The sequence below is a fragment of the Panthera pardus genome, unplaced genomic scaffold (assembly GCF_024362965.1).
Source record: "Panthera pardus isolate Hobbes unplaced genomic scaffold, ASM2436296v1 HiC_scaffold_16, whole genome shotgun sequence".
In the NCBI taxonomy this organism is placed as follows: Eukaryota; Metazoa; Chordata; class Mammalia; order Carnivora; family Felidae; genus Panthera; species Panthera pardus.
The window spans coordinates 127,834,000-127,854,555 of NW_026526721.1; the positions used below are offsets into that span (position 1 = coordinate 127,834,000).

The 20,556-nt window shown below is 52.3% G+C and overlaps 1 protein-coding gene across 1 annotated transcript in view; it reads left to right on the forward strand.

Moving 5' to 3' along the window:
- The window catches only part of SLCO2A1 (solute carrier organic anion transporter family member 2A1), an 82,656-nt gene extending 63,216 nt beyond the window's left edge, over nucleotides 1–19,440 (forward strand). Inside the window, exons 6-14 of the mRNA XM_019436925.2 lie at nucleotides 1,945–2,081; nucleotides 3,846–3,924; nucleotides 4,477–4,641; nucleotides 5,693–5,882; nucleotides 7,813–7,978; nucleotides 10,334–10,497; nucleotides 13,896–13,960; nucleotides 16,399–16,522; nucleotides 17,477–19,440. Of these exons, the coding sequence (XP_019292470.1) occupies nucleotides 1,945–2,081; nucleotides 3,846–3,924; nucleotides 4,477–4,641; nucleotides 5,693–5,882; nucleotides 7,813–7,978; nucleotides 10,334–10,497; nucleotides 13,896–13,960; nucleotides 16,399–16,522; nucleotides 17,477–17,597 (1,211 nt within the window). The 3' untranslated portion in view covers nucleotides 17,598–19,440. The remainder of the gene's footprint in view (nucleotides 1–1,944; nucleotides 2,082–3,845; nucleotides 3,925–4,476; nucleotides 4,642–5,692; nucleotides 5,883–7,812; nucleotides 7,979–10,333; nucleotides 10,498–13,895; nucleotides 13,961–16,398; nucleotides 16,523–17,476) is intronic.
- Nucleotides 19,441–20,556: the final 1,116 nt, after the last annotated feature.

A 20,556-nucleotide genomic window follows, 5' to 3' on the forward strand; every position in this document is an offset into this window, starting at 1 on the left:
TGGTTGTGTGCTCACAGCTCAGAGCCTGGAGCCTGCTTTGGATTCTGTGTCTCCTTCTTTCTTTCTGCCCTTCCTCCCACTCGTGCTCAGTCTCTCTCTCTCTCCAAAAAAAAAAAAAAAAAAAAAAAAAAAAAAATAGTGTTATGGTTCTTTGATTCTAAGATGGTTTTGATTGTTTAAAAAAAAAAAAGATCTGATAAGAGCTGTTTTGAGGGGAAAAAAACCAAGCAGTACACAAAATATACACATGGATTATGAGTCACATCCAGAAGGGTATAACATCGTGTTTAACTCTGTGGGCATTGGTAGTAGACAACCTGTGTCTAATGCTGATTCCACTTCTCACTGGCTGAGTGCTCTCTAGCAAGTGTCTTTATCTTTCTGTGCCTCAGTTTTCTCATCTGTAAGATGGGGCTAGTGATAGTAAAATAGAGTCGTTGTAAGGATTAGCACATGCCTGATATATATTAAGAGGTTCACAGGTGTGAGCTCTTGTTCTTCACAAAATGGTATGGACTAAATCACTGTGTATCTTAGAAAGAGAAAATACAATCCATAGACCAGGGCACAAGCACTGAGTTAACCATTCATGGAGCCAGCCCCATGATGAATCCTGCGAGGGCTCCTTGACTTTGTAAGCTTGTTCCATGGCACCCAGCCTCCCACAAGGCAGGGAGGGCCAGCACTATAACAGAGGGGCGGGCGAAGTGCTTTGGAAGCTCCAAGCAGGCAGGAGACAGTGCTACTTTCTGAGGTGGGCAGGGAGGGCTTCTCAGGCAGCTGATGTCTGCGTCAAGCCCCACTGATGGGTGGGATTTCTGCAGGTAGTACTGGGAGGGAAGGCCCTCCAGGTGGAGAAAAACTCGTGGACAAAGCCAAAAGGTGGAATGTGTGTGGGGTGTGAGGGTGATACATAAAGTTCCTGCCAGCCAGAAGATATGGCTGGAAGGCAGGTCTGAGCCAGACCCTCAGGAATAATGCTCTCAACAGTTCTTCACACACAGATCAGGGTCTGCCCATCTCACAAAGAATGTAGACAGGCATTAAACCTGCCATGCTGCCAGAGTCCACAGACTCCTGTTCCTGGGGACCATCAGACCGTGATGCCTTCCTTGCGGTATCTCCTGCCTTGACTTCACATGATGGGGAAAAGCTAGGGGGAGCTTTCTGCCTCAGGGTCAAGCCATCTTTGCCCTTTTACTGGCACTTCCTGAGTTGATTCTTGCCTCTTATTGCCCCAAAAGACTAGCAGCTGAGCTCTCAGTACCAGGGACAGTGCCTAGAGATGTCTGTCATTGTTTGGCTGAGGGCCATACTGCTACCTTCTCCTTCCCTCTATGCCCCTGTAGTTTCTTTACAAAGAGAAACACAATGGCAGACTCTCAGATGCAGATGGGAGACCTGCCAGGAAAACCATTTCCTTTGGAGGCTAAGGAGCCCACTCTGATGATGGTTGTTCCTTCAGGCTCCTCCTAAGGACTATGGGGACTCCTTTCTTAGGGTCAATAAAGTTGGGAAGCAGTAGCACTCAGTGGTTAAGAATGGTTAAAATTGAGCAATCAAATGGCACTCACTAGCCTTAACCTTGCACCAGGGCAAGGTTGACTTCTCTGGTCCTCAGTGTTCTGATTGGTTAGAGGAGAATGGATGCAGCCTCCTTTGCTATTATTCCTACCAGGGGTTGGGAATAAAATAAGGTAAGGCCAAGGTTCTGATTCCTTCAGCCTGGGGATTCTCTGATGCTCTCCTTTATGCAGAGTGGCCGCTATGCTCTGGAGACCAGATGGCCTGGAGAGGGAATGTTGTCTTGACCCAGGTTCTAGCTCATGGCTTATCTCTTCTCTATCATGGGAGGAAAGTTCCCTTGATCAGAGGCCCTCATTCCAGTTAAGTGAGATTCCGTATTCATCCAGAAAACATTTGTTCCCTTTGCTTTCTCTCCAGCTGCAGTTAACCTGAGCCCCGGAGACCCCCGGTGGATTGGAGCTTGGTGGCTCGGGCTGCTCATCTCCTCAGCCTCCTTGGTTCTCACCTCTTTCCCCTTTTTTTTCTTTCCTCGAACAATGATCAGAGAAGTGGAGGTAAGGTTCTGAGAACCCCTGACTCTACCTATAGAACTTCAAGAAAGGGAGGTGGGGATCAAATTAAACTGAACTGAGAAGCTGCAGCAATTTATGCAAATTCTGCATGAAATCTAAATGAGTTGCATGATACAGGACTTCTCAAAGGCTTTAGGTGAGAGTGCTGGGAATTCCCTAAAGATGGGTTCTCACCAGTGTCCCCTTACCACTTCAACACCTCAGGTATCAGGACAGCTTCAGGGAATGTAGTTTGGGAAACTACATGAGTAGTTGAACAAATGAGTTCATCTAAACTGTGATGAAGAGTTAAGAGCTAGTAAAAGCAGAATATATGACCTGGCACCATATGAACCTGCAGGACTGAGTGGGAAGGGGGTCCCTAGAGCTAGAGAGCATAAGGGTGGCCTGAGAGTGAGCTTACTCTGAGCACTTGGACGTTCCATGTGTCTGCCAGCCCTGTCTGCTGGGGACGAAGTCAGGAAAGGATGAAAATGGAAAACAGAGAAGTCTGGTGGGGCTCTGATGTTAGGCTGAGGGTCTAAAACTTAAAGTTCTGGGGCACTGCAGTAACTGGGTGGCCAGCTGGGTTGAAGGTCAGGGAGTCAGGGAGGAGTGAAGGCTGACCATCTGAAAAAGCCGGTGTAGAGACAGGGGATGAGACCGAGCACCGGGGCAGTGGTTGCTGGACAGCTGAGGCAAGGGCAGGCAGAGATATTCTTGGAGGGGGTGCCAAGGACTCAGCAGTGAGCCAGACTGGAGGAGAAGAGGGACCGAAGTTAGCATCAAGGTTCTGAGCCAAAGCTCCACATTGGGCAGTGAGATGTAGGCCCCCGTGTGGGAGGAGGAACAGGGGTAGGAGAGCCTTCGCTTGTCTTGGGGAAGAGTTTTGGAGGTTGGCAGTACATCGTGGTGGTTCTGGAGTCAGGCAAACCTGAGTCTGAGTCCCGGTGTGTCACTTAAAACCTTGCCAAGTGATCTTGGACAAGCTTCCTCGTGTCTAAGTTTCCTTTACAATACTGGAGATAGAGCACCTGTCTCAGAGGAGGCCATGAGGAGTGACAGTGCATGTGGCATGCTGGGCATGGTGTCCGATGTGGACTAAGCACTCAGTGCATGGGAGCTCCCACGCCTGGTAGTGTGTTCCCCTGGGGGGCCGTGCACACCTGTGTAGGGGTGCAGAGCTGCAGCTGACGAGTTCATAAGTGGTAGGCGAGCTCACTGAAGTGGTATGAACAGAAAGCATGGGCCAGGGGCCGGGACCAAGCCTTGGTTGAGCAGGACTCAACTCTGGGCCCAGAAGGAAGCAGTGACTCCATAGAGGAGATAGAAAGAAAGAGCTGGAAACAGAGGTCATTCTAGACCAGTGTATCCCAGAAGCCTGCAGCCCATGGAATCTGAGGACAGGGAAGCAGTGCAGCCACGACAGAGAGACAGGGAGTGAGATCTGATCAGATACCTTTTGGCATCAGTCAAGGGAAAGTTAGAGGTGATAACATGCTCAGAGGTATTTCAGGAGGCATTGGCATAGATGTGTTCTGGCCGGCAGCCACAACTCTGGGTTCAGTAACATGCAGGTGGTGTTCGTTTCAAGAGAGCATTCTCTGGGTGCCCTCCCACACCCACACCCACACCCACACCCACCTGGGGTGGGCAGCTCACTGCTGCCCATCCCTGAGCCACCGAGACCAGAAGGGTCAAGGGCCCAGGGAAGGGTCATGACAAGGAGCCTCGGACATTAACATTTACCTCCTTCGCTGCCTTCAGAGGTCTCCTGCCATAGTGGACGAGGCAAGGAAGATGGACGAGGTCAAGCCAAGAAGCTCCCTGCTGGATTTCATTAAACGTAACTGACTGACCTGGCAAAGCCCTGGAGGTGGGGGGGGGGTCTGTCTTGAGGGAGGTTCAGGAGGTGCCCCAGCCCATGTGGTGTTGTGTGTGGTGAAGGTCAGTAAGAACAGGTGGTCTGTAACTGGCCCATCTCCCAGGAGGGGTTCTGCCAGGGGTCCTGGTGACTGCTTCTTTGCAGGTCTCAGGAGACTCAGATTTAGTAGTCAGCCCTGCCTCCATGGTCTGGCCCCGTGTTCTCTCCCCTCCTTTCACATGGAGGTGGCTGTCATGTGAGGAGAATGTTCCCGGTGTTAGTCCTATTTCTATCCAGCCTCCGCCTGATATCCTGTAGGCATGTCCTCATTTTACTTAGCCTGTGAGTATGTTGAGTGGGAGTCGAGCAGCTCTGTGCCCCCAGACTGGCCACTGAACACTTTGGTGCCTCAGATCTGCCATGAGAAAGAGAGGAGAGCTGCCTGGAGGAGGAGGAAGGGCAGTGACCTAGTATCAAGGTACCCCTGGGATGACTACCATGAAGGCCTGGCCCCTGACAGCCGTCTGATTACAGGGTTTCCCCGCATCTTCCTGAGGTTGCTGATGAACCCGCTCTTCATGCTGGTGGTCCTGGCCCAGTGCACCTTCTCCTCTGTCATTGCCGGCCTCTCCACATTCCTCAACAAATTTCTGGAGAAGCAGTATGGTGCCTCCGCAGCCTATGCCAACTTCCTCATCGGTGAGTCCAGAGGGTGAGGGCGCTGTAGGAGCTAGGGGGCCTGCCTGAAGGAGAGGCTGGGCCCTCTGCCGCCCATACAGGATGGGTGAGGCCAGACCGGACACAGATAAGAGCCAGAAGAGGACTGTGGCCCTGGGGAAAGAATTTTAAGGACACTTTTCCTGGTTAGCCATCTAGAAGGTCTTTGGCAGATCTCTGGGGCCCCTATAATTCCAGGCAGGGAGAGGCAGAGGCTGGGGTCTGCCTTCCTTTCCATCAGAGGGGCTGGAAGCCTAAGGGCTTCTCAAAGGTCCTGACATCATCCGGGGCAACAGAGGAAAGAGAAAGGTGTAATTTGGGACTAGGCAAAATGCCTCCTGGTTTTTTCCCTTCTTCACCAAGGACTTGAATACATTCGCCTGGGTAAGGAGTATGTGGCCCAGTGATTCTCCACCCTGGCTGCACTTTAGGACCCCCTGGACAGCTTTAAAAAGTACAGATACCCAGGCCCCACCCTCAGTCAATGAAAGCAGAATCTCTGGGTGGGGCCCAGCATTGGTATTTTTTGCCAATTGAGATTGAGAATCACTGATGTGGTCCCAACCAAGTACCGAAGTGAATTATTGAGCCCAATCCACAGGTGAGCTTGACCATAGGGATGTGGCAAGGTGGCCAGGGCCTCACCCCTCTAGCTTTCAGGCACCAACCGGCACATCAGGCAGGGAGCACCACTGTGTGACTCATGTGGTCACAGTGAGGGTGCAATGAGGGGCCAGGTAATGAAAGGCACTTACTAAATGCACATTCAACCCACATCCCTGTGACTGCAAGGGCCCCATTTATTTCTGTATCCTTTGCACAAGCAGGACAATCTGCTACATCAAGAGAACTCTGTAGATGTGTCTGGCAACAGTAAGCGCTGAATTAATGTCAGCTCTTACCACAGCATTTGAATGTATCAAATGTCCCTCCAGGTAGTCGTGTCTCCTTGTCCATGGCTCAGCTCAATGTCTGCGGCTCCTCACAAGACTCCCAGTCCTGTACACCCAGACCAGCTTCTCTTTACCTGTAGGTGCTGTAAACCTCCCTGCTGCGGCCTTGGGGATGCTGTTTGGAGGAATCCTCATGAAACGTTTCGTTTTCTCTCTGCAAACCATTCCCCGCGTGGCTGCCACCATCATCACCATCTCCATGATCCTCTGTGCCCCTCTCTTCTTCATGGGATGCTCTACCCCCACTATAGCGGAGGTCTACCCCCCCAGGTAATGGGAATGAGAGGTGAGAAGATCCCCTTCACTGAGGCCAGAGCCTGGATCTGGCTGCCGTGAATCTTCCTTTCTGCTTCCTCAACTCCTCTCTTCTCTCCTTTCCGCTTTTGATCTAATCTCCTGTGTGGCAACTTAGAAAATGAGGCCTTGAATAATATGCTCAATTATGAAAAGAAATCAGAGAGTCCTACTGGGTCACCAGCAATCAGGGTCAGAGTTCTGTCTTTTGTTTTGTTTTGTTTTGTTTTGTTTTGTTTTGTTTTGTTTTTAAGAAGTACCAAAAACTGGTTAATTTGGTTTCAGGATGAATCTGTAGGGCTGTGAGCCTCAGGAACCAGGAAATAAGCTATGTTTAGCATCAGCTCTGTGCCAGCTACAATTACAAAGTCTCCTTGAGCTGCTGAAGAAAGATGAGAGAAGGGGACTTGAAAAGATCTGGGAAAGAACAATGAAAGTGATGGCAGACTCAAACAAAATTAGGGCAGGTGAGGAAGAGGGCAGGTAAAGTACACCTGTCAGTTTGCATAAAGCAACCTGGTCCTAAGTTTTGAATCTGGTGTCATGTTCAGGAAGAGCTTTAGGGGCCTGTGAGGGAAGGGTGCTGAACAAAGAGCATTTGTTTTTACCTGAGTGCCCCTTCCAACGACTTCTTCTTTTACATTTTGCCTAACAAGGTTGCGACGTTTGGACATACTGTACCTTTCTGTCTTGGTGTTTTCTTTTTTTCTCTGAAATTACCTCTTCTGTCTTTGGTGGGTGAAGGAGGGAAGGGAGGGCTGCTCAGGGCGGGGACCCCCCCCCCCACCACCACCAGGGTGCGTTGTTCTGCAGGCTGACTGTGGATTGAGAGGGGCCGAGAGAGCTTGGAGCCCCTGGGCTGCTCTCAGTGGGTGTTTTTAAATTTTTTTTTTAACGTTTATTTATTTTTGAGACAGAGAGAGACAGAGCATGAACAGGGGAGGGGCAGAGAGAGAGGGAGACACAGAATCTGAAACAGGCTCCAGGCTCTGAGCGGTCAGCACAGAGCCCGACGCGGGGCTCGAACTCACAGACCGCGAGATCATGACCTGAGCCGAAGTCGGATGCTTAACCAACCGAGCCACCCAGGCGCCCCTCAGTGGGTGTTTTTAGCACAGGGCTCTGTCATCAGACTGGGGAGAGTCTGGCACAGCCCTTTGTAGCTGGGGAAAGTTACTTGTCTCATCTGCAGTTTTCTCATCACAGAAACAATGGAATTAATTGAAGAGTTGTCATGATGGCTGTGTGAAAAGCCGTGAGCATGGTTCCTGGCACATAAGAGGCACCCCATTACTGTTAACTATCAGTGGTGTCATTGTTTTAGCAGCCCCCTGGCTTGTGGTTTGTCAGCCTATGCCGACCCTCCCCAGAGACGATCATGAACATCAGATGTGGCGGGGGGGTGGTGGGGTGGTGAGAATGGTGAGGTCAGCTGGTGAAACCCCCTTGGGTGCAGCACAGGGGGTGGAGCGACCTAGGCAATGTCTCCATAGACCCAGAGACTGGAGCCCTCTCGACCCCAGATTGCCTCAAAGAGCCCCAGCCTTCCCTCGGCCTGAGCACAGATGAAGGAGAAGGGAAGGGAAATATTGCCTGTGACTTTGCGTAGCACCTGCCGTCTCTTTCATCGGAGTCCTGGCTGGTTGGGTGTCTTGACGTCCTTCTTCAGTGTGGGGTTTGCTGACCATGCCTTGCTGAGCTGCACCTGGTGATGCCATGAGCCCTGATCAGGCAGTCAATTCACCATCAGCTCCGATAAGCATCATTCAGGTCCCAGGGTGGCGCTGGCCCAAGACAGAGACGCACAGGCACACTAAACAGGCGGGAAACTCACACTGGGCTGGCGTGAGGAGACTTTTCTTTGGTCTTGCTTTGTTTGATTCCCCATTTCCTGTTTTGCTGGCAGGACATCAAGTCCTATACATCCGCAGCCTCCTGCCTGCCGCAAGGACTGCTCGTGCCCAGATTCCATCTTCCACCCGGTCTGCGGAGACAATGGAGTGGAGTACCTCTCCCCATGCCACGCCGGCTGCAGTGAGATTAACGTCAGCTCGGTAGCCTCCAAGCAGCTGGTAAGGGTGGGAGAAGCCCTGTGGGGTCTCTGTGCTTAGCATGTGCCCTCGCAGACCACTCCTAGGCTCCAGGATGGGCAGACTGCCACCCGCCCCACACTCATTCCCAGCCTCTGGCCTCTGGGCCACACCCGCCCTCTCTCCACCTCCCCTTCCCTAAGGTCATGACCAGATGCCTACAGCCCAAAGTCAATTAAAGATTGGCCGATGTTCAACAGATTCACATTCCTGAGGCCTAACAATGCTCAGAGCAGAAACAAGCCAAAGAACTGCTTCAGCTGAGGCCTTTGAGCCTCATCCCGAAGGATCCTAATGGGCATCCTGGATCCTGCATACTGGCTGTGTGGAAAGCCACAGAGGCAGGCCTAGATACACTGAGGGCAGAGGATCTTCTGTGATGTGGCCCCAGAAGGTTAGAGCTGGAAGTGTGACCTAGGGCATTCAGTGGAACCTGTCAGCCCCTACATGTGGCCACACAACTGACCTGAAGTCCTGAGCTATTTAGGGACAGATCTGGGACTAGAACCCAGGACCCGGCCTCAGTCTGGGACACATCTGTTCAAGGTCATATATCTCCTCACCACCAGCCTTCCAGTGGTGCAACCCACATTCACTATGCCCACCTGGCAAGGCTCTAATAGCCCTCTGAGTGCTATGCTTCCTGGATTCTAGGGTCATTCAGCAGCAAACCAAGTCAAGACATTTGTTCAGTTATTCACCAAATATTTAGTGAATATCCAGCATGGCCACAGAAGTTGAGGATTCAGCAGTGAACCCATCAGACAAGGTGCCTGCTCTCACTGAGTTTGCATTCTATCAAATAAACGCACAAGATAGTTTTAGAATGTAATCCATGCCCCCAAGAGACTTAATGGACAGAGAGTGTCTGGGGGCCTCCCTGAGGAGGTGACATTAGAACTGAACAACCAGAAGAGGAAGACCCTAGAAAGTCCTGGAAGTGAGGCATTCCAGGTAAAGAAACAGCAAAAGCAACGCCCTAGGGCATGACCTAGCTGGGTGCAGGAGAAAGCAGAGAAAGCCAGGGTTGGTGCTGAGAGGCATGTCACACATAGGCCAAGGCTGGACAGGCCAGGCCTAGGATTTGGATCTACCTTTTCCTAAAAGCAATGGAAAGTCTGTTCAGTTCTGCTAAAGATGCCCTAAGGAAAAGCATATGCCTCATTCCTTTAAGCCTGTGTGGAAGGCATGGACAAGGCTAGCCCCACTTAGCATCATCCTCTGAGAGCACAGGGCAAGGCTGCTCCCACAGCCACCTCTGTGGGCAGGTGGAGGACAAGGAGTGCAGACATGATGCTCTCTTCATTGCCTTCTAGTCAAATGAGTCTGTGGTGGCTTCTGTGGTTTCCTTATCTTTATTTACTTACCTCTGACTCATCTGCTTCCAGAAATCATCTTGACAGGTTTCCAATAATTACACAGAGCCATTAGCATAATATCAAGAACAGACGGTAAATTACAAAGGGAAAAGATCTATGTTAAAAAAAAAAATCCAGACTGAGGGAACTAATAGCCATACTGCACATAACTTATTTCCGAGCTTCCTGGCAGCCAAAACAAAGAAGGTGTGTAGTTCCTGCTGTCTGCCAGAAGGGGGCATACTAGCTCCTTAGTTCTGGTCCTAGCCTTGTAACTGCTATGACACTTAAATGGTCATAGGCTAGTCCATCAGATGCTGTGAAAGGTAAGGTGAAGACCACCTGTCATGGGCAGTGGCCACCAAGGGCAGTCTTACAAGAGCGCTGAACCATCTGGACTTGCAGATTTGAGACAGGGACCTCCTTCGCTAGAGGCCTTCACAGACAGGAGGAGTTCCGCTTAGGCAGAGGCCTAACAGATGAAGAGCTCAGCGGATTCAGCTGGGTTCCCACTGCTGTCTCCTATTTATACCTTTCTTACCTTCCGTGCAATAAGCACACAAACTGCAAGAACAACCACCCACGAAACCACTGCTGCTGGGCACAGGCCAGCCTGGCCCTGAAGAGAGCCCTCCCAGCCCCTGGTCCCAAGCTGGGTAGGCCTTGCCTGGCAGTGGGATCCTGCATGTCCTGATGTGAGTGGAACCGCTGGAGGGGCCCAGCCCATGCTAGACGACCGGTTTTGGTGAAGATGGTTTTGATTGCCCAAACAGAGGTCAGAGGTGGTATCCATGGGGCACCTTGAACCCCTCACCGGGTCTGCTCTCCAGCCTCCACATGCAGCATCGCCCAGCTCCCCAGGGCAGAGCTGTCAAAACCTGAGGGGCTCTTAGGCTAGAGCTGGTGCAAGCGTTTGTCATGTGTGGAGGCCAAATAATAACAGCAGATTTCCCCCTCCCCTCTCCCTCTCCTTCCCAAGACCTATTTGAACTGCAGCTGTGTGACCGGGGCGTCCTCTTCAGCCAAGACAGGATCATGCCCCGTCCCCTGTGCCCACTTCCTGCTCCCGGCCATCTTCCTCATCTCCTTCGTGGCCCTCATAGCCTGCATCTCCCACAACCCGCTCTACATGATGGTTCTGCGGTGAGTGCGCCTCTCCTTCCCCATGCTGCCTGCTTCTGCCTCTCCTTCCTTTCCCTCAGAGTCCTTTGAATGCCAATCTGCAATGCTCTTTGGATGATGTGGGATGGTAATACTAACACAACAATGCCGGGGCCCTGCCGAGCCAGACTCGGTGCAGAGCCCCTCACTGTGCTGCCTCAGTCTGTCTCAGGGCACCCATGTGCCCTGTTGGCACCTCCACTCTGCACTGAGAGACCCCAGCCCTGGGAGGGCAGAGCCATGAACAGTTAAGTCCTGATGAAGCCGGGCTGCCTGGTTCCATGCTGTGGAAATGCCTGTAGATTCACTCATATTTAAATCCTGGAAGAACTGAGAAGAAGGAGGAGAATTGAGTTAGATGCGCAAAATCAAGGAAGAAAAATGTGAAAAGTTTTTCCAGAGACAGAATGAAGGCTATGAGGAAGAATGAAAATAAGAAAAGCCCAGTGTGTGAGGAGCCAGGACCAAGTTCTCCAGTCAGAAGGGAGAAGCTGGCCAAGGTGGGAGGGGAGGACAGAGGTGTTCCATTACAGTGGCGGTGAAATGTCTCTGAAGTTTTAGCAGGGAACTGACCCTTCCTTCACCTCATCCTCTGCAAAAGGGAAAACAACATTTCAACCAAGTTCCCCTAACCCACCCCTGCCCGCCTCTTTCCTGTCCTCACCCACCTTGAAAGAAGAAAGGGAAAAACACAGGATTTGGATGCCCATCGCTGGGATCAGAGACCCAGCTCTGCCATGCGTTGGCTGAATGCCAACCTCACCGAGCCTCAGTTTCCTCATTTATGAAAAGAGGTTAATGATAATTGACAGGAAAGGACTGGTGTTAGGATTACCTGGTAAATTGCCTTGTAAATATAAGGTATCCTACATATTAGTTAATTATCACTATTAACCAAACTCTAAGAATCATTAACAGGTAGCTAGGTGCCAATGACCTATTTTTCCCAAAAGGCTAGGAGATGAAGAACAGAAGCAGCCGCTTGTCAGGACCTGGGATTTTATCCTAATTATGTTAGTTTGCAAACTACCAAGCTCCTGTTTTTGTTACTGTTTCAAGAATGCTGGCAGAAGACAGGAGACTCCTGGTTCAAAGATAAAGGACTATTACTCACAGCACAGTAAGGAGCGTGAACATCATTTATCCTTGTGTCCCACATCCCATGGGGTAACCTGGAGCACCCAGGTGTATGTTTCACATGCAGTGAGCTTATGACACAGTGAGGAACACTGAGCTTGAGAGAGGCACAGCTATATAGACCAAGACTGCTCTTTGTCTAGGGGAAGATTTTACCCCATGCCTCCAGGTTGCTCATTGCAACCACCATCCTGAGAAATGGCGCAGAAAAAGAGCAGTCAGAACCTTGTGTTCTTAGCATATTCCACAGGAACGTGTGGGGATGCTCAGAGCCAGAGCATTTTGCTTCTCCCAATACCATCAGTACCCTCTTTCTACCACTCCCCACCCTGTGCATTCCAAGCATGAGTACTTTCACCTGAGGCCCCTGGGTGGGGTTACCTCTTGCACCAGGACCAGATGGGCCGTGGAGGACCCTCTAACCCTGAGAAAGATCTGTGGGTGGCCAGGATGAGGAGAGGAAACAGGATAAGGAAATTTCACAGGGAAGTCCCTGAGCAGTCTGCCTCCCAGAGGACTAAAACAAGCCTTAGGGATAGGGAAGCTGTGGAGAAGGAGCATCATTTCAACCACAGGATGGGCTTTCCTAGGAAACCTTTCCCTTCTAAGTCTGGCAGGAGCTGAAGCGAAATTGAAGAGGCCCCAGGACCCCAAAATTGTTTAAAGATAAATCCCACTGGGAAAGATGGGAAAACGGATGCTATTTAGCGTGGAGAAGGTGAAGCTTAAAGATGACTTTGTAGGTGACCCAACTGTTGTTTGTACCCTGACCCCCAACCAGGCATGGAAATACAGGCTGGGAGGGAAGCTTCACCAGAAATGTGGAAGGAGAGAGTGGGCAGAATGCCAGAGTTAATTCACCTCCAATGGCAGCAGACACCATAAGAGGCTCAAGTTGTCCATCAGAAGGCAAACTGGGATGCCCAAGCCCCATTCAGTTCAGAATTTAGGGGAGTCTGCCCAGGGAGAATGACCAAGACTTATGAATTGGGCCACTGGAGGGACCTATAGGCATAAAGGGAGCATCCATTAGATTGAGATTTGAGGCACTTTCCACTGGGGGGTCCCAAGTGGCTGTCTTTTTCCCCTGCTGCACCCCATGAGTACTCTTTTCACTGGGCCTTCCTTCAGAGGAACCGGAAGAGGGTCCCATTCCACTCTGCTGGCAGGACTGTAGGGACAGAACAAAATGTGTGCAGAGACCTGGAGATTAGTTCTGACTTCCCTTCCTTGATGTCCCCTCGGCCCCGAATGCCCTTCCCCCACAGATACCCACCCAGGAGTGTGGGTTTTCAGAGCACAGAGAAGCCTGATGCCTCTTCAGGCCACCTCCTGGCTCCCCACCTTGTGGATGGGGTGTCCTCCCTTTCTGCCCCACGCCCAGCTGGGATGGCAGGGCCTGGCAATACAACTGACAGATAGCTTCCCCATCTCTCTCTGAATCTCCTTCCTCAGCCAAACATTCATCCCCTCTTGAGGGAAGAAGGGTAGGGGTAAGACTGGCTACATAATCTGTAAGATCCAGTGCAGAATGAAAATGGGAGGCTCCTGGTTCCAAAATTATTGAGAATTTCAAGACGGCCGCAGCAGACCGTTAAACCAAACGTGGGGCCTTTCTGAGGGTGGGGGCCTGGGAGGCTGCACAGGCCACACGCCCAGGAAGCTGGCCCCAGGGAGAGGATTCTTTTCGTTGCACACAGAAGCCTACAGCCCAGGGGCCTCAATTAGACTTTCATCAGGGCTGTCTTTATTGCTATTTACACTCCATGGGAGTTGTTCAGGCCTGCTGCTCTGAACACACCCTTCCCCATCCTTCTGTCCATTCCCAGCCTTTTCTGCCCTCTGCCTCTTGGAGGGGACACTGGGCAACCCTGAAAGTCACAGGGACCAGTGGTTCTCAAATGCGAGTGTGCAACAGAATCTCGTGGAGGGCTTCCTAAAGCACAGATGGCCGGGCCCCGCTCCCAGAGGATCTGATTCTTAGGTCTGAGGTAGGGCCTGGGAATCTGCCTTTCTAACAAGTTCCTGGGGTGTGGGGAGGTGCTCATGCTGCTGGTCCAGCGATGATGCTTTGAGAACCACAGATATAAACAACAGGAGCACTTGGCTGAGGTGAATCCAGTCGGTCAGGTGGCTGTCAGGCCACTGGAGGGCAGGTTCTGGCATGCTCTGAGGTTGGCTGCCCCTGAGCGAAGGCACAGCCCTCAGTCCTCTGGCTGCTGACTTCCAATCTTCCTTTACAGCGTGGTGAACCAGGAAGAAAAGTCATTTGCCATTGGGGTACAGTTCTTGCTGATGCGCCTGCTGGGTAAGTGTCTGCGATGCCCCCTTCCTTCCTGGGGAGTGGCACCAGGCATCTGAGGGCTGTGAAGTGCAGGTTGGGGCTGCAGGAAGCCCTCTCTCATCTCTGCTGTGAAGAGAAGCTGTGCATAATCAAGCATCAGCAAAGGCCAAGACCCTATATGGACGGTTTCCCTGTTCCTTGAGGTTAGGAAAGATTCCATCTATGGCATTAATTCCAAACAAAACCATGTAAGAAAAATGAAAAGTGGACACAGCTGAGAATACCTAATAAAGAATTGAAGGCAGGTATTTTTTCATCTCTCTCCAATAACTGGCTGTAGGAACAAAAACCCTGCATTCCTGTCCCAGAACAGCAGCTGAGCCCAGCCCTGGCTTCCCTCCCATTTTACAAAACTCCCTCCCTTGCCTCTATGCAGCAAATATTTCTCATTGAGGTGGGATGGGGGGGGGGGGGAGCCTCTGCCGACAAGCCCTGCCCACGCTCCAGCAGCCCAGAGCCCACCCTCCGGAGGGATGGAGCTGTGAGCACAGGATCAGTAATGCTCCCCACCCCCCACCCGAGGGCAAGCTCCCTGAGGGCATGGTCTGGGGGAGGCTGGGGCATGTGTGGACCTCACTGCCCTTTCCCAGAGGCTCATGCTGGATCCTCCCTTCTTGACACATTCAGGAATTAATGTGCAGACCCTTGCAGTGACAGGTAAACCAAGTAAAGGGACTAAATTCAACTGAGTATGAAGGACCCAGTGTGTGCACACTGCAGTGGGGAATATGGCAGTTGCCCCAGAGGGACTTCAGTTGCTATGGGAGTGGACTTTCTGACCCTACATGCTGAAATCCCTTCAGGGCCCACCGTGCATTATTATCCAGGAGCCAGGCCGCGCTTGGCCCTCCATTATCGTTCTGGGGTGTGTTGGTGATGTCCCTGGTGGGGCCTGCTGAGCGAGAACCTTTGAGGAATGAACCAGCCTTTTCAATGGGATTTCTCAGGCTCGGGTCACTTGCTCCCCTCCTTCCAGCACCGTGCCTTCGGACCCTCCTCCTCAGGCCTGTATTACCAGCATGGAGGATGCAGGGCAGTGGGCTCTACCCTGTCCTGGTGGCAGAGGCACTGCCATCACCACACCTCCTTGCTGTCATTTAGCCTGTCATGTATGATTCATGTATAACTTGCTCCAAAATCTCTGCTGGGAAGGAAACCCTGCATTGTGCCCAACACAGCCAGCAGCGAGGACGGGCTCTGAGGACCTTCTCCTAGCCGCCTTGAAAACAGTCACGGTCCCACTGCTCAAAGCACCTGCTGCCTTTGTTTTCTCACTGGAGCTCAGACAACTCCATCTGGAACCACAGTTAGAAAATCCAGGCTGAAGGCATTTCCATTCATCACCCATGAACACAGCCCCACTCTGGGGTGGAAAGAAGGACATGGATAAAACCCAGCAAGTTTTAAATTACCCACTGAAATTTGGTTGAAAATTTCTCTGGATTTTGTTTCTATTTAGGGAAGCATCCTTGGTGGACAATCCTTGTGGCCAGTTTCCATCCCCTGCTTAGCTGGAGACTTGGAAGTGAGCAGGGTCTGAGTAGAGAGGCTGGTTCTCAAAGGTTCCCATTATGGGTAGAGCCACAAGCAGATTTCCTCTTTCTTTCCTCCTGAAGCAGCTTCTCACAGGGCCCTAAAGACAGTCTGGAGACTGTTCTGAGGGCAGAGTTTGGGGTGTGAATCCCGGACAAGCCCCTCCCCAGTCCCAAGACTGCCTAGAACTGTAGCTAACAATACAGGAGTCATTCTGAATATTTAACACCAGGACGGCATAGCCTCTGCCTCACCACTCAGCTGTGGGGAAGTTCAGGGGGCTGGGGTAGAGGCTCTGAGCAGTCAGAGTGTGGGGGGGTCTTGTGGGGGTGCTGTCTCAGCCACTGAGGCAGCCTGTTGTGGTGAAAGGTGGGACCAGAGGAAACCAGGGTTCAGAGCCCAGCCCTGACCCTCCCGGCTGTGCAATGGTGAGCTAGCCATGCCCACCTTCCTCCTTCTTAAGACAAGGGTACCCACCCACCTGTGAGGATTTGAGGAGTCGAGGCCCTCAGGAGGCTCCTGCCACAAGGTGGAGGTCAGCCTATCTCCACTTGGGACCAATCCAGCGTGAGAACGATGTGGTATGTCTGAGCTGGCATCATGGTGCCCTCTGTGATTCACTGCCCTGAAAGGATGGCTCAGGTCGCTTTTCTAAGCCTCTAGTGAAAGAGGAATTCATGCTTCTCGGGAAGCTATTCGGCTTTCCAAAGTCACTGTGGTTCCCAGGGCTGGGGCAGAGCTGGTCTCATTCAGGCAAACCACACAGGGGCGATGGGTGGGTGGGTGTGCTCTCCTGTCACCCAGTCGGGTGCCTCAGCCTGCAGCTCCATGTGACTGGACTCTCTCAACTCTCTTCCCACCGACACCAGCCTGGCTGCCGTCTCCAGCCCTCTACGGCCTCACCATTGACTACTCTTGCATCCGGTGGAACTTGCAGTGTTCAGGGAGGCGCGGGGCCTGTGCCTACTACAACAATGATGCTCTCCGAGACAGGTGAGGGCCCGGCAGCCCGCCTTGGGGGGCTGGAGAGGGGGGTCAGACCCCAGCCCAGAGCAGAGGGCAGCCATCTGCTGTGGCAGCTCTGTGGGGGGGGGGGGTGGGGAGGGGGCAGCCAGGCTTCTGAGGGAGGGGACTAGAGGGGCGCTGCCATGGACAGGGACCAGGGGTCACTGGTGACAGAGAGCCGTCCAGGTGATGGAGAGAGAGAGAGAGAGCCCACCAGCACACGCACACACTACTGGGAGCTAGCCCCTAGTCCACAGTCCCTCAGGAGGGGCAGCAGCAGAAAGAAGTTTGTCAAAGGGAAAGGGACTGGCTGGAGTCTGAGGCGAGGCTGTGGCTGTGGAATGATGCAGGCCATCTCCCACTGCTCTGAGAGAGGTGGCCCCACCGTGGCTCATGGCACAGGTCAAGGGCAGGTGGGCCTAACCTGCCTCAGCACCCCTTCCAGCCATCTCACCTGTTGCCCATCACCATATAGGCCAGAAACCGAGGGGAGAGTGGGCTTGAGAGGGTGGAACAGAGTCTGGAAACGGTGTCAGAGTGGCATAGAAGGCCGGGAGAGGGCTGGACCAAGAGGGCAGTGAGCAGACACCCGTCTCCTGGCTATGCTGGGAGGACCAGATGCTCCAAACTGGCTGGGGCTGCAGTGTTGTCTCTGGCCCTGGGAGCGTGGTGGGGCAGGGAGAGGGGAGCAGGGAGGGGGGCAGTGCAGGGGTGGGGAAGGACTACTGGATTGGGAACATCATGCCTATTCTCTGGGAGGCTCCTGCCCGTGGGTCAGAGAGATGAGGAAAGTGGTCCCCAGCTGGGTGGTAATGGATCCTTACCTGACAACATAGTCCCTGAGCCACTGTGGAAATGATGATGCTCTTCTCCATGGCCCTGGGACCCAGTCCACAGAGCCTCCACACCCCCTCACTGGCCCCGCCTCCTCCTGCTATACAGGTACCTGGGCCTGCAGGTGGGCTACAAGGCGCTGGGTACGCTGCTGCTCGTGTTCATCAGCTGGCGGGTGAAGAGGAACAAGGAATACAATGTGCAGGAGAAGGCTGCGGGCCTCATCTGACTCTGGATGCCCGGCCCGGCCCGGCCACTGCCCTGCTCCAGAAAGTGGACCCTGCCCCCCCAACACCCACCTGTATTCACTGTTAACACATCACTTCCTTTTTGTTTTTTAAATAAGAGAGAAACCCCAGTCACCATTTGCCTTCCCTGCCTCCTCCTCCCCCAGGATTCCTTAGGTCCACTGTGCACCTGGGCCGGATGGGCACTGAGCTGGAGGGCCAGGTCTTCTCTGGATCCTCAGGAGGCTCTCCTCAGTGCTGGATGACCACCAAAGCAGCCCCGGCCCCTCACCAGCCTTGGGAGGTGGGGGTGGTTTCCTGAGTGGAGAGAGGAAAGGCATATCTTCCCAGAGGAAAAAGGAAGAGGGCTGGATTATGATTAATGGCCAGATCCAGGCTAGAGGAGAGGAGAGCCTGGCTGTAGCCCCTTTGAGTCTCCATTCGGCATCAGCACGGAGCTCAGGAGGGGCTGGCCTCCTTCCCCTCAGATCTTTGTGTTCTGCTCTTAAAGGCCATCTTGGAAGCTGCCATGTTGGGAAGTATGGCCAGTCTCCTCTCAGTTCCCTCATCCTCAGGCACCAGAGCAGGGACCAAGAAACCCTGAGGGTGGGTCATCCAGATGCTGTTCACGTTAACTCTAGACCCTTCTGTGCTAAGAAACCCACACCATGGTGAAGACTTGAGGAGGGCTGTGAAGTGGTCCGTAGCCCGACCTCCCACACCCACAAAGTGAGGACGAGACCACTCGACTCAGACTGATGAGAAGACCCTCCCCAAGTTTTCTTGGGAGCAGACGAGGTGGCCTCACATGGGCCTCCCTGTCTGGACCTCACCCTGTGTGTCAAAGAGTAAAGACGGGCAGTCCAGATGTCAGCAGAGCAAGTGATGAAGCTGAGGGGACGTCAAGGGCTACCAAGCTGGATGGCAAGCTGCAGCTCGCAAAATAGAGGCCAGCATGGTCGGCTCCCCTGTTCCAAACAAGCTTGTATTAACATTTTCTCAGCCTCTTCTCACTGCCCCTCTGTGGGCCTGGGTTGCACTACCCCGCTGCTATGTGGGAAAGGTTCAGAGTTAGAAGTCCACAAAGGAGGCCTTTCATCAACAAGTATTTTATTTATTGCAAAGCAGCTTTGTGCAAGGCAGTGCTAGTACATGGTGCTCCACCGAGCTTTCCTGAGACCTCCCCTCACCTCCCTCTGTCTACACTGGGCCTTCTTCCAGAGTGTGCTCAGTGGACAGCAGCAGGAGAGGCACAGCACGAGCCCAGAGCTTATGAACAGGATCTTGGCCATCAGTGTCCCACCAGGTTGCCCCTGAACCTGGCCCTTTGCCAGATAGACACCTGGCTCACCATGTCCTCTGGAGCACCTGGGAACTGGTTATTGCCATACACGACTCTCTTGAGTGCCACTCCTCTTAGAAGAACCCTCCAGAAGCATACCAGAAGCCACCTCTGAGAACGGCTTATATGGTAGTAAGCCAAAAAATGTATGTCAGTGGCCAAACTGCCATGAGACTGAAGTCTTTGTGAAAGCCACCATTAGAGATGGCTTTATTACCTAAGCCACCTTTTTATTTCCAAAGATCTCACTCAGGAAGGGAGGCTCCATGCAACCTCAGGGGCCAGTTTCAGCATTTAAAATGGGTCTGCTTGGAAAATGATTCCCTGCAACTAATCCTGGTCCTTCTTGCTGTGATGTAACCAAATTCTGAAGGCACTACCTTCAGCTGAGCTCACAAACATCGGATGCCAGCCTGCAGATTCTGGAAGATTGGTTGCCCTCCCAAGGCTTTATTCTATTATGATATTGCTATTAATATATTATAATTTTGCTATTGCTGTAACTTGGTTATGAATTTGTACTGTCATGTGTATCTGTCAGAGAGCCCACAGAACTGTACTTTCTGGCCAGAGAAGGTGCCCAGGCCACAACCTCAGGGGCCCATAGCCGTGGAGATCGGAGATAATGCGACTCTCAACCCATTAGCCTGGTATAGAGCAGGCCGCAGACGCTCCCTGTTCCTTCAGTGACATTCTGCAGATAACTGTCAAAGCCCATGGTCCTGGGCTCTCAGGAGGCCTAATAATCCCTGCCTGAGTTTATAGCTGTAAGTGGAATTGAACACCAACAGCTAAGTCCATGACATAAATCAGAATTAATATCATAATCATCATCGGTCACTTGGTCACAGCCAGTGCTACTGCTCCACAGCAAATCTTTTCTTCTGATTGCCAGCAGAGAATATAATGGTGTCACCTTCATTTCACTTCTAGAGCAAAGCTGAAGGAACTTCCTAGAGTGCTAGACACTCATAGAGGATGTGGTTAAAATGCAAATTCCCGACCTCTCCAGCTAGCCCCCGAGTTGATCTCTGTGGATCTAAGAGGGCCCAGGAGTGGCACTTTCAACCGGCTCCTCATGTGAGGCCGATGTGGGTGGTCTCTAAACCCTGTGTGGTGGGCCATCAGTGCAGCAGAACCTTGGGGACGCCCACTTGTGCCTAGGCCACTGAGAAATTTAGAGACTCTGTAGGCCTTTGGTAAGTAAAAGATGATTAGGGAAGGGGTGCCTGTTAATCTGATCTCCTGGGTGGCTGAAATCAGGAGGCAGCGGGCATGAACAACAGTCTAAGAGCTCACATTTATATTACCAGTTCTGAGAGTGGAATTCTCACTCTCCAAGCTTAAGTGTGCTTTAAAAAGCCACAATTATTCTTTAAATCAGTTATGTTTGATTTCTTGCCGTCTTCCTGCTGGCTGGCTGGAAATTTAGCACCAACCATCCTCAGGTCTGGCTCCCAAAGCACTTGGGTCCTGCCAGTATGAATCTCTGGTCCCTTCCCAGGCTGAGGCTCCCTAGTTGCCCTGCTTCCCCCTGAGCCTGGAAACCTTGCAGAGGCCAGATGCAGGGCTAGGCCCACAGTGAAAATCAAATACCATATCTTCATAAATTATCCTTT